The sequence below is a fragment of the Cynocephalus volans genome, chromosome 8, assembly GCF_027409185.1.
Source record: "Cynocephalus volans isolate mCynVol1 chromosome 8, mCynVol1.pri, whole genome shotgun sequence".
Taxonomy (NCBI): domain Eukaryota; kingdom Metazoa; phylum Chordata; class Mammalia; order Dermoptera; family Cynocephalidae; genus Cynocephalus; species Cynocephalus volans.
The window spans coordinates 129,264,059-129,277,432 of NC_084467.1; the positions used below are offsets into that span (position 1 = coordinate 129,264,059).

General features: G+C 34.1%; 1 protein-coding gene across 4 annotated transcripts in view; it reads left to right on the plus strand.

Moving 5' to 3' along the window:
• Positions 1–13,374, plus strand: part of SUCO (SUN domain containing ossification factor) — an 81,121-nt gene that overhangs the window by 57,777 nt on the left and 9,970 nt on the right. For 2 of the 4 annotated variants that reach the window (XM_063106116.1, XM_063106117.1), the window contains 5 exons: positions 2,958–4,121; positions 5,278–5,365; positions 8,101–8,205; positions 9,744–9,898; positions 10,358–10,449. In XM_063106116.1, coding sequence (XP_062962186.1) covers positions 2,958–4,121; positions 5,278–5,365; positions 8,101–8,205; positions 9,744–9,898; positions 10,358–10,449 — 1,604 coding nt within the window. Of the gene's footprint in view, positions 1–2,957; positions 4,122–5,277; positions 5,366–8,100; positions 8,206–9,743; positions 9,899–10,357; positions 10,450–10,720; positions 10,812–13,374 lie in introns of all 4 variants that reach the window. The other 2 variants (XR_010024243.1, XM_063106115.1) reach the window with 2 other exon arrangements.

Below are 13,374 nucleotides of genomic sequence, written 5' to 3' on the forward strand. Positions count from 1 at the left end.
ACTTTCATTATTCACAACACTAAGTCTTTTTTCCTTATTGCAAGTAATTGACTTGATCTTGTAGGTATAGGTTTGAGGACAAATTTTTAAGGTCTTTTTTATTAAGTTCAGGTTTAAAAGCATTGATTGTGTATCTGTGGTATCTCTAGAAAGCTACAAAGGGTACCCAAAATACGTAGAGCGGTGGTTCTTGAATTAGTGTTTTTCACATAGCAGGCTCTTACAGTGTTCCATTTCTCAAATTGAATCATATAGGCCTTTCCCCAGGTTACAATGGGGCACTTTGGGTTGGGCAGGGATATATATGGGTGTGTGTGTGTGTGTGTGTGTGTGTGTGTGTGTGTGTGTGTGTGTGTGTGTGTGTGTGTGTGTGTGTGTGTGTGTGTGTGTGTGTGTGTGTGTGTGTGTGTGTGTGTGTGTGTGTGTGTGTGTGTGTGTGTGTGTGTGTGTGTGTGTGTGTGTGTGTAACAGATAAAATATCCTTATTTTTTGTCTTGTGTGTGTGTGTGTGTGTGTGTGTGTGTGTGTGTGTGTAACAGATAAAATATCCTTATTTTTTGTCTTTTCTACCAAAGATGATCATGGTTTTTTGGTACCTATACTTCTTATCTATAATAGATAAAAAACTCGTAATGATTTAGATAATTGGGTATAGTTACTCTGGATTTATTTATGTATATTTCATTAGATACACTTTCTGCAAAACTTTGAAAGTACTTTCTTTCATAGGAACTCCAATTTGAACATGAAGTAGTTTGAGGTACTATGTAATGAGATCTGCAGTGGTTATGCTTTGAACTACAATTCCTAAGTATCATACTAATTCAAAAATGGGATTTTTGTGCTTAGAAGGGCGCAGTGAGAAATTCGTCCTCTGCTGTATTAATCCTGAAAGTTACCGAAGATATTTTTTGGGTGATTAGAGAGAAAATAGAGCATATGTGTTACTGATTCCTAGAAGGATGTAAGAAATCTATTGGGGATAGAAACATTCTTGGTGTTTATAATTATGTGGAACTCTGATTGCTATTCCTGATTTTGTAACTAAGCTTTTTCAGTTAACAACAAATGGAATGTATTTTTCAAAACTAAATAAAATTAATTTCATTTTCATTTTTTTTTTTTTGTGACCGGTAAGGGGATCGCAACCCTTGGCTTGGCATTGCCCACACTGCGCTCAGCCAGTGAGCGCACTGGCCATCCCTATATAGGATCTGAACCCGCGGCAGGAACACTGCTGCGCTTCCAGCGCCGCACTCTCCCGAGTGAGCCACGGGGTTGGCCCTCTAATTTCATTTTATATATGTATATACATACACACATGTACATGTATATGCCCACATATAGATATAAATATTTTTGGAAAGATATAATAACAGGCTAATGTAGCAGTTTCTACTTTTCCATATAACATAGTTTTTAATCAGTATTTTTGCATAATTAAAAAAAATATTTCTTCATGCTTCTTTGTCTCAAACTTTTTAATGATTGTATAGCAGTCTTTTGAAGAAAATAAATGAAAATAAAAGAATCCATGATAGGGTATCACTGTTAAAGTTGTTATGAAAAGCTGATTTCTTTTCCTAGGTTTGAGTGAGTTTATTTTTTTAAGTATAGCTCTGATTAGAGTGTATATGGATGATATGTAATTTAATTTTTACCACATTCAATTTAGTTTTTCTTCCTTCCCTTCTTCAGACATTGCTCCTTTTTTTTAGACTAGTCAAGTGCTGTAGGTGATAATGTGGGAAAGAGTAGAACAAGGAATTGGATCTGTAGCTGATTTTGAACAATCAAGATAACTCACTTCTTTGGACTGTCCTTTAACTGTCATAATGTATTTGGTAGATAATAAGCAATATACTACCTGAATATGTAAGAAATGTTATTAGAGACTATAAATATATATATATATATGGCTATAAACATTTTCCTAATTAGAGAAGTATAGCCTAATTATATATTAGTTTGGTGCATTTACTATTTCACTACATTTCAACAAAAGAAAGTTCATCCTTTAAATATGGTAGTCTATTTTATTACCTTTGTCTACCTTTGCTATTGTGACATTAGTCTTTATTTAAAGATATTTCCTGGTGTTCCTAGTAATTTTCTAGAGTAGGAAAATTTGTGTATGAAGCTAATCTTTTTTGGTATTCACATCACCTTATTTTTTCAGATTGTACCTTTTGTACTTATCAGTGTCCCCTACCCCACACACGTACCCCAGAGCCCAAAGATATAATAGAATTAATGGCACCATTAGCTTATTATAAGCCAGGATTTTTATAAAAGTGGTTAAGTATTTGGCTTTTAATAATAGAAAATTAGCCCAGACTATATTAAGATCATTTTGGGAAGAAGCATATGTTTCTTCTTCCTAAAGCAGGTAGTCTTGTGTGTGTGTGTTTAATGCTGCATTGGAATTCCTCAAGTCATCCTTGGAAAAATTATCTTTGAGAAATCTCTGTCTTTTGAAAATAGGATATTCAACAATAAAGTGCATTAATAAGTATTAAGAATAATGGATTCTGTTTCTAACTCTGGAGCTTACAGCCCTTGGGTAGCTTAATATCTGATCTATAAGGGGTGGTGAGGCTTCTCAAGGATTGGTGAACGTTTATGGGAGGAAAGGTTACACTATACATTGAGTGAATACAAGTATTCACTTACGAACAACTCTTAAATAGAGATTAGAAAGCAAGTTTGATGTGATGTAAATATGGTGGGTTGAGTCATCTTGCTGGTCATTTGATAAATGTTTCTGTTTCCATTTCGGAGCAATATTTTTTTTTATAATGAAATGTATTGAGGGGGAAAAATTGATCCAAAAAATTTGAGTTTCTTTACTTTCAGCCTTCCTTTTATCTTAAGTATGATACGTTTATTTTCCTTAAACGTATTTTAACTTTAGATATCTAATTAAAGTAATTGGTAATTATGATATATACTTTTAGGTATGTAACCACTGAAGTACATGTACATGATACAGAACCATCAATACAAGACACTTCAAAAGAAAGCCCCATTGTGCAACTAGTTCAAGAGGAAGAAGAGGAGGCGAGTCCATCTACAGTGACCCTTCTGGGAAGTGGTGAACAGGAGGATGAATCATCACCCTGGTTTGAATCAGAGACACAAATATTTTGCAGTGGACTGACCACAATTTGTTGTATTTCTAGTTTTTCGGAATACATATATAAATGGTGTTCAGTTAGAGTTGCTCTTTATTGGCAGCACAGCAGAACTGCTGTGAGTAAAGGAAAAGATCATCTTGTATTGGCTCAACCACCATTACTAATTCCTGCAAAATCAGTAGGTGTTTCAGTATTGCAACCTCTGAGTGGAGAATTGGACAGTAAGAATATGGAAAGGGAAGCTGAAACTGTTGTTCTTGGTGACTTAAGTAGTATGCACCAAGGTGATTTGATGAATGACACTGTAGATGCAATTGAACTCGAACCAAGCCATTCTCAAACTTTTTCTCAGTCTTTTCTCTTAGATAGTACTCCAGAAATTAATTCATTGTCTAAAATAGAAGTATCTGAGTCTATTAAACAAGAGGCAGGACATACCCCATCACAAGTGATTCCCCAAGAGAGTTCTGTTGAGGTTGATAATGAAACAGAAAAGAAGTCTGAAAGCTTTAGTTCTATAGAGAAGCCGTCTATTATCTATGAAACAAATAAAGTTAATGAGGTAATGGATAATATTGTAAAAGAAGACATGAACTCTATGCAAATTATCACAAAGCTGTCTGAAACAATAGTGCCACCTATAATCACGGCCACTGTACAAGACAATGAAGATGGGGAAGCCAAAATGAACATAGCTGACACACCAAAGCAAATTTTGACTCCTGTTTTGGATTCTTCTTTATTACCTGAAGTAAAAGAGGAAGAACAAACTCCAGAAGATGCCCTTTTGAAAGGGTTACAAAGGACAGCTACAGATTTTTATGCTGAATTACAAAATTCTACAGATCTAGGATATGCTAATGGAAATCTTGTACATGGATCAAACCAAAAGGAGTCAGTATTTATGAGACTTAATAATCGTATTAAAGCCTTAGAAGTTAACATGTCTCTCAGTGGTCGCTATCTGGAGGAGCTTAGCCAAAGGTACGCTTTATTAAATTAGCATAGTCCACTTTACATGGTGAGTTAAGTAGTGAGGTATGATCTGTTATTACAGAGGAGAGGATTTCATTATCTCATGATTTAATAGTTAGTAAGCCCCATTTTAGCTGGAGAGAGAAAACAAGCTATTTGGATGCTGATCATAGACCTAAAAGAATTTATTTATTTATTTATTTATTTTTTAAGTTTTGAAGTATTACTCAGTGACAACACTTTATGAAGCTGGTAACAAGTTTGAATTACCTATACTTAACATTCTCCTTTCTTCTTTTGCTTAACTTTAGCCACTTCTACTGTTTGATTCCCAGAGGGCTCATGGGAAAAGTGATTTGGATATAGGCCTTCAAGCTTTAGTAGAACTTGACCAGATATCACTTAAGAGTTTAGATAAGTGAAGGCAAGAATGGACTTAACTATATGATTAGGCCACTTTTGCAGTTTGCGTTCTTTTAAAGAGGTCCTACAATCCTAGTTGTAGTTGTAATAAGTTATGCTTTTGTGCTCTTGAGTATCAGAGGCAGTACCAATATGTTTATGCAGTGATTAAGACCCCAAGCACAGCTCCATTTTTTAAACTTATCATTCTTTTTTATTCCTTAAGTGTCCAATGTCTGTCCTTAGGGCTTCTCCCCCAACATTTTGCAGTCACCTAGGCATCAGGTATCCAGAGTTCCTGAAATAACCACCTTTTCTTACTCCTTAAATTGAGATGCTCCTAATGAGCTATCACTTAGGTAGTCATGCTATCATAAAGAGGGTTTCTTCCTAATTCATACTTGTAATTTATTGGCAAATGGTGTGTGTGTGTGTGTGTGTGTGTGTGTGTGTGTGTGTGCGCGCGCGCGCGCCCACTTAGCTAACTCATACTTGCTCTTGCCTTTCCTCATTACCATCTGCACCCTAAGGGAACCACAGAAATCACTGAATATTAAATAGTAATGCTACAGAATTGATGTTGAGGTAACGAATACCCTGAAGGACTTCTTTCTTATACCTTTGTGTCTTTGTTTTGTACGGACCTAAATAAGAGTCATTTGAAGAAAAATGGATTTATCCCATATATCAAAATCAGAAGTTTGTTTCTAGTACTAAATGAATAAGAAATTAAAGCTAATTTAAACCAATTCTTATTTCATAGGTACCGAAAACAAATGGAAGAAATGCAAAAGGCTTTCAATAAAACGATAGTAAAACTTCAGAATACTTCAAGAATAGCAGAGGAGCAGGTTGGTCTTCTTTATCCCTTATTTACTTTGTATATAAATTTCCATTGAATTTTATAGGATCTCACTGGTAAAAAGGAGAAGTAATGGTGGTTCACTTTTTCCCTTCGTGGCTCATGATTAAGCGTGTTATGATGTCATGTTTGGAAAGTCATCTAGCTATTAACATCGTCTCCTCTAGAGAAAATTACTTTCAGCATTATTCATATTACATTGTGTGTTTTGTGTGTGTGTGTGCGCGCACGCATGTAAAAGAGAGAAGTGCAGTGGATTTTTCTTTGTTAATCTCTAAAATCTTTTGTGTCTTTTTGTGTGGGTAATCTTATTGACAACAAATAAGGACTGCTTTGTTTCTTTTTTTTCCGTCCTCATACCTTTTTATTTTAGTTTTTTCTCTTATCTTGTTAGAACTATATAGCAATGTAGTAGGACTGGTTATAGTGGCATTCCCCTATTTGTTGAGTTGAAGGGAACAATTTTAGTATTGCACCTTTAAATGTGATGTGTATGTTGTCACAATAAAGAATTTTATACTTAGCTTTTCAAAAGGTTATTTAGGAATAGGGGATAGTGAGGTGAGGAGGGCTCAGACTGCAGAGAGTTTTTAGTTAGTTACATCTTACTCTCCATTTACTACATTTTTATAATTGTGTTCCTCCCTTATTGGTTTGTTTTCCTATTGAAATTTGAGAGTTCTTTATGTATTATGAATACAAGTTTTTTTATCAGAGATATGCTTTGCAAATATTTTCTCCCAGTCCATTACTTGTTTTCTCATCTCTTTACAGTATAGTTTTAAGAGCAGAAAGTTTTTGATTTGTGGAGCCCAATTTATCAGTTTTCTCTTTGCTCAATGAAATCTTTGCCTAATGCAAAGTCACAAAGATTTTTTTCCTGTTTTCTTCTAGAAGTTTTATAGTTTTAGTTTTGCATTAGGTTTATGATACCTTTTGATTTCATTTTTATGTGTTGAAAGGTATAGATCAAAGTTCTTTTGGGGAACTTTTGTGGGAAGGGGAAGGCATATAAATATTCATTTGTTCTAGCATCATTTGTTTAAAAGGCAGTTCTTTCTTTACTGAATTTCCTTTGCATTTTTCATAAAAATCAGTGGATCATTTATATGTGGGTCTGTTTCTGGGCTTCTGTTTTATTGATCTTTTTGTCTATATTTAAGCTAATACCACAGTGTTGTGATTGCTGTAGCTTCATAGTAACTCTTGAAGGTAGGCAGTGTTAAGTTCTCCAACTTTTTTCTTTTCCAAGATTGTTTTGGCTATTCTAGTGTTTTTTTGTATTTCCATATGGATTTTAGAATCAGCTTGTCAGTTGTAAAAAAAAAAAAAAAAAAAAAAAGTACTATGTTTGAGTCTTGATTGGGATTTTGTTGAATTTATAGATCAATTTGGAGAATTGACATCTTAACAATGTTACGTCTTCTTACCGTAACATGGACACAATATTTATTTAGGTCTTCATTAATTTTAGTACAATGATTTCCCCTCCTCTGTACTTTCTCTTTGCTTTATATGTAGTAACATCTATGTCTTATGTCTCAAAGACTTATATATAGTAGTACTTTTCAACTATTTGTGTATTAACACTATTGAAAGTAAATCTTGATTAGGAGCATTAACCAACTTATTAAATTTAATAGCTTTCCTTTAAATGTTCATTACTGGAATTTATCAGTGTCAAATGTGAGTCAGGATTCAAAAAAATAACTTGAGTCATATTTAGCATTTTAAAAAAATGAAGCAAGATGGATAGTACCACAGTGGATCACAGTAAGGGAATTACAGTTTTATTCATCTCTGCCACCTTCCCACACATACAGACAGACATGTACACACACACCCAGTTGAGGCTTAAAACTTTTCTTAATCAGAATTTGAGAAACTTGGGTCTAGAATAATAAATGGTTATGTAGGTATTCTATATATGGTCCTAAGTTAGAGTTTTAGATTTCCTTAACTTCTTCCTGCTCTCTTCTTCCCCAAACTCATTAATGAGTTCAAATTTTCAATACAGCCTACCTGATATAGGTTTTTAAATATGTGTGATCTATAATTTCCTAAAATATGCATGCAAGTGATATTTTAAATAAAGACATGTTTGTTAATTGTAAAAGTTTTTAAAATTCAGAGCTGCCTAAAAAATGGAAAGATGGGTTTTTTAATGAATTTCTTTTCATTGGTGTTATTTTAGATTGACTAGAAGTTGTAGGTATATTACTATGTGACATCCTAAGCTCCATTGTAATATGCTATAAAAGAAGTTTTAAAATTTTCTTGGTATTAAGCCTACTTTATATCCAAAAACATTTGTCAAAAAAATTTTCAACATGTTTTTGTGTCCACTGCTTTGCTTTAAAAACACGTCTTTGACTAAGTGACTATTTTTGTATATAGCTGGTTATATGCTGGTTTATAAATTTGGAACTGATATTCATTTGAAAAGTGACTTATGATTTCTGTTACACAGTATTTACATTGTTACATGATTGGCAAAACAATATTTTCGAGGGGGGTTAACACAGTCCCAGATACTTGCAGTGTTTTTTTTTTGATTTTTAAATTTCTGGTTAATGTTTACAATATTTATTCATTAAGAACTTCCTATTAATACATTTGTTTGGGAAGAACTTAGTTTTCTTCAGATTATTTTACTTCAATTTATAATGTAGTTAATATACAGATGAAACACAAAGAAAAATAATACTTATTCCTTTATCATAGGATCAGCGGCAGACTGAAGCCATCCAATTGCTACAGGCACAACTGACTAACATGACACACCTTGTTTCAAACTTATCAACAACAATAGCAGAATTAAAACGGGAGGTAATTGTTATAATTGGTATTGTAAGACACAGTACATGTACAGAGACTGCCATAAAGGCAGGCTTGTTAACATAAAAATGATACCTAAAAACTTTAACCTACCAAAATTGTCATTTATAGAGAACTTTTCCAGAACACCAGAAAGTGGCATTTTTAACTTTTGGAAATTTATTATCATTTATTTTTATTTATTTGTAAAACATGGCTTTTAAAATTTATATCTTAATTATAATACAAATATAAAGCTATTCTGGCAGGTCTTTCACAAACATTGATAGTAGCAACACATACTTCATTTTCAGTTTAAAAAGGCTTATAAAGTTGCATAACAAAGCAAAAATTTCATTGATTTAACAAGTATTTATTGAGCAATCAGTATATTCTAGGTATGCTGTGTAGTCAGGTTGGGCCATACAGCTGACCTCACAGGGCTTACATTCTGGGGGGAGGGATAGAATACATATAGTAAATATATAAACAGATGATACTTTCTCCTAGCAATAAATGCTGTGAAGACAATGAAATGTATGTGTGTAGGGGGGCCATGGTAAGGGATGCTGCTTTAGCTAGGGTGATCTTGGAAGGCTTATCTGAGGAGGTAGCATTAGAACTGAGTGCTCATGAGGAGTTAATAGCCAGACATTACCTGGGATGATAACAAACCTGTTACTAGCAGAACTAGGGCAAAGGACCCAAGATTAGAAAGAAATGGGCTTAGGATATTGCTAGAGGCCTGGTCATGTAGGACTTTGTAGGTGATTTAGAGTTTGAATTTTATTCTAATCATTGCAAGTCATTGGAAAGTATTAAGTAAAGAAGTTATATGGATCATCTCATTAATGCTTACCACTTTGAGAAACTCCCCACTTGTTGCTCTTGGGAGAATTGCCTTCTGGGAAACAGTAAGAGCAGAAGCAGGGAGGAAACCACTTCTGGGGCAGTTATAGTAACCTGGGTAAAGTGACATTGGCTTGGACTGGGATTTTTAGAAATGAGAATAGTGTGAAGTTGTTGAATACAGGAAATGTTTAAGAGGTAGAAGGACAAGCCTTGTTGAAATATTGGGTATGTGGGGATGAGGAATTAAGAATGATATCCAGGTTTTTGGCTTAAATAACTGAGGGATTGTTGGTTCAGTTTTATAAGATGGAAAAAGGTTTGATGAGAGCACAATTTTTCCCTGCCTGGGGAGGAAGTAGTACAAATGGAAAGACAAACCAATTGTAACAAAATGTTAACAGCTGATGAACATAGATAAAATGCATAAATATATTTATTGTAATATTTTTAGAACTTTTGAAAAATTTCAAAGAAAGAATTGGGGAGGGGAGAAGAAAAAGAAAAGCAATGCTTTAATAGTTCATTTTCAAATAGTTCATTTTCAACCTGCATTTATGGTTTTAAGGCACATTGAAAAAATGTTTAAAATGATTTGTCCTTTGAATTTTAGATACCAGTATATTTTTCCTAATATGATTTATTATTATTATTATTATTACTATGGCTATTATTATTATTTAACCCTCTTCACATCTCAGGTTTCAGATCGACAAAGCTATCTTGTCATATCTTTGGTTCTCTGTGTTGTCTTGGGACTGATGCTTTGTATGCAGCGTTGTCGAAACACTTCTCAATTTGATGGAGATTATATTTCAAAACTTCCTAAAAGTAATCAATATCTAAGCCCTAAAAGGTAATGCCAGCATTTTATTTCACTATTTCCTTTTTTTACTACGCTTTTTATATTTTTGAGAAATTTTGAGCAAATAAAAGGACAGTGAGGAAATTTCTTTCCCCATGTTTATCTTGAAACCAGCATCTTAAAAACATCGTTGGGATAGTGAGATGGGCCCATGCCTGTATGGCTCTGTAGATTATACTAGAGAAAATACTAATAGTAAGTGCATAAAACCTTTGAAATGTTTTGGTTGAGAAAGACGCTCAAATGTAGAATGCAAAAGAGAAGGAGAATAGGTATTTTAGACAAAGATCTTTAAATGTTCTTTAAACCTGTGTTAGTGATAACAGGAGTGTTAGAATTAGTCCTATGTGATATATACAGTTCTCAGTAGCCTCCATTTAGTCTCAGCTACAGAATAAATTATGTATAGTTTCTCCTTGTGCATAATACTCATTTTTCTTAATATGTTAGGTGTTTCTCTTCCTATGATGATATGAATTTGAAAAGAAGAACTTCATTCCCACTCATCAGATCCAAGTCTCTACAATTAACTGGCAAAGAAGGTAGATTTTTGTGGATATGTAAAATGTATATAAACATGAAGCTTACTTCTGGAATAAGTGTAATGTCAGTGTGGTGTTAGTGACCATCTGCATCGAAAAATGGATACATGTAACCTTTGTGTTTGTGCTATGTCAAAGCCACTTTATTATTTTCACATTTTTTATCTTTGTTCTTAGAAGTCCAGAGGGTGGGTAGGGGGGCTTCATTTATTTAATTGGCAATTGGTAGCTGTGTTTGCACATGCTCCTGTTTAGAAGTATTTCTTTTTAGAAAGGGATGTTTGAGAAAGTTCAACAGATATGGAAAACCTGAATGTGCTCCCATAGCATCCTGTGCTTATCTGCTTCCTCTTCCTGTACAGGTAGGACCCCTTTCATCTTTAGTTTAGGATTGTGAGGCACCTTCTGAACAAAAATCTGGTCTTGCTATTTTTCACAGCCCCAGAGTCTAAAATTGGATATCATTATCATTGCCTGACACTCAGTAAATACTTATATTTAAGTCAATGGATGTGTATTGAGTGGCTGTTTTCTTATTTCATTACCTTTGTAATTAGTGTTTATTAAGAGTCTTAGAAATTTGTCTGCATAGCAATGTTAAAATAACCAAATTAATTCAATTAGGAGTGCCTTCTTAATCACTGGCTGTTCTCCCTTTCTTTAGGATTTAGTAACTGAGTAGCATGCTTCAGTTGATTAAATCATTAATCATTCCTGAGCTTCACCAATTTATTGTTAACATAAAGCTGTATAGACTCAAACCATTACATGTGTGTTTATTTAGGGCTAGTAAATCTCTTCCTCCTTTCTGCTTTTTTCTTTCTCTTTTTCTTTTCTTTTCTTTTTTTTTTTTTGTGACCGGTAAGGGGATCGCAACCCTTGGCTCGGTGTGGTCCGCACCACACTCAACCAGCGAGCACACCAGACATCCCTATATAGGATCGGAACCTGCGGCCTCGGTGCTACCAGCACCGCACTCTCCCGAGTGAGCCACAGGGCCGACCCCTCTTTTTCTTTCTTTTCATTGATATGTCTTTTTATAAGTTAAAATTTTAATTGAAATGTTACATGCAAGAAAGTTTAATTATCATATGTAAAGTGTGAGTAATTTTCACAAATTGTACATACCTGTGTAAATAACATCCAGATTAAAAAGCAGAACAAGAGCTGGCTGGCCATTTAGCTGTGTTAGAGCATTGTGCTGATAATACAAGGTCCAGGGTTTGATCCTGGTACTGGCCAGCTGCCCCTGCCCCCCAAAAAGAAAAGCACCTGAAAAACTTCCTTGTGCTGTTTCAGTCACTACGTAACCCTTCCCAGAATAGCCAGTATTTGTGACTTCTAAACTGTTGCAAGATTCCCCATGCCATTGAGTGTAGTCATTTGTTTATTCTCATTTCTGTCTAGAATTGCATTATATAAATATAATATATATTATTTATTTGCATTTGGATTATTTTCATTTTGAGGCTATTATGTATCTTTTGGTGAATACATGTATACATTTCTGTTGGATATACACCTGGAAATGGAATTGATGCATCATAGGGTTTGTGTACTTTCAGCTTTTTATCACACAGCTTTCCATAGTGTTGTGTGAATTTGCCCTCCCAGTAGCTGTAAATGGGAGTTCCAATTGCTTCACGCCTTAGTTAACATTTACTATTTTTGTTTTTTTAGCCATTCTGGTGGGTGTATATGCATTTGTTATTTGAGCTGTATTCATGCCATTAAGAAATATGTCAGTGATATTTTTCCTTCTCAGCATTTCTAGTCTTAAGTGAAATCATGAGTTTTTTACCATTTCTCTTCCCTTTATCTAACTCTTTAAGGCCAGATAGAGCAGGCTTTTGCACCTAATAATAGAATTATTTCTGTTTTAAACAATCATGTCATCTTCATTTATATCTTTATAAGTAAAGAAGGTTGAGTACGGTAGGTAGAGATTGACTTTAATCCTGATTCTGCTATTAGTTAATTAATACATTTATTTCTTCTCTTGTTTGAATTAAATCTCTTCTTACGACACTTCCCATAGTCTGCTTTGATTTTACCTATGTGGTGCTTGCCTTATTTTCAAACTCTGTGAGAAGGGACCATGTCTTATTTTGTGTTTTTTTTTTTTTTTTTTTTTTCCATTGTGGTAAAAGCATATAACATTAAGATTTACCAACTTAACTATTTGTAAGTGTACAGTTCAGTAATGTTAAATATATTCATGTTGTTGTGAAACAGATCTTCTGAGTGTTTCCTCTTGCAAATCTGAAACTCTGTACCCATTAAACAACCCCCTTTTCCCCTGCCCCCTTACTCCTGGTAACAACTATTCTATTTTCTATTCCTATGAATTTAACTACTTTAAATACCCCATATAAATGGAATCATACAGTATTTGTCTTTCTCTGATTGGCTTATTTTACTTAGCATAAAGACCTCAATGTTCATCTATGTTATAGCATGTGACAGGATTTCCTCCCTTTTTAAGGCTGAATAATATTCCATTTTATGTATATACCACATTTTAAAAATCCATTTATCTGTCATGGACATTTGGGTTGTTTCCCTTCTTGGCTATTGTGAATAGTGCTGCTGTAAACTTGGGTGTACAGATATCTCTTTGAGACCCTGCTTTCAGTTCTTCATATACTCAGAAGTGGGATTGCTGGATCATATGGTAGGTCTGTTTTTAATTTTGAGGAACTTCCATACTGTTTTCCATAGTTGCACCATTTTACAGTCCCACCTACAGCTCAAAAGGATTTCAGTTTCTCCATCTCCCCCCCTGCACTTATTTTCTGGTCTGTTCTTTTTTGATAGTAGCCATCCTAATGGGTGTGAGGTGATATCTCATTGTGCTTTTAATTTGAATTTCACTGATGATTAGTGATGTTCAGCATCTTTTCAATATGCTTGTTGACCATTTGT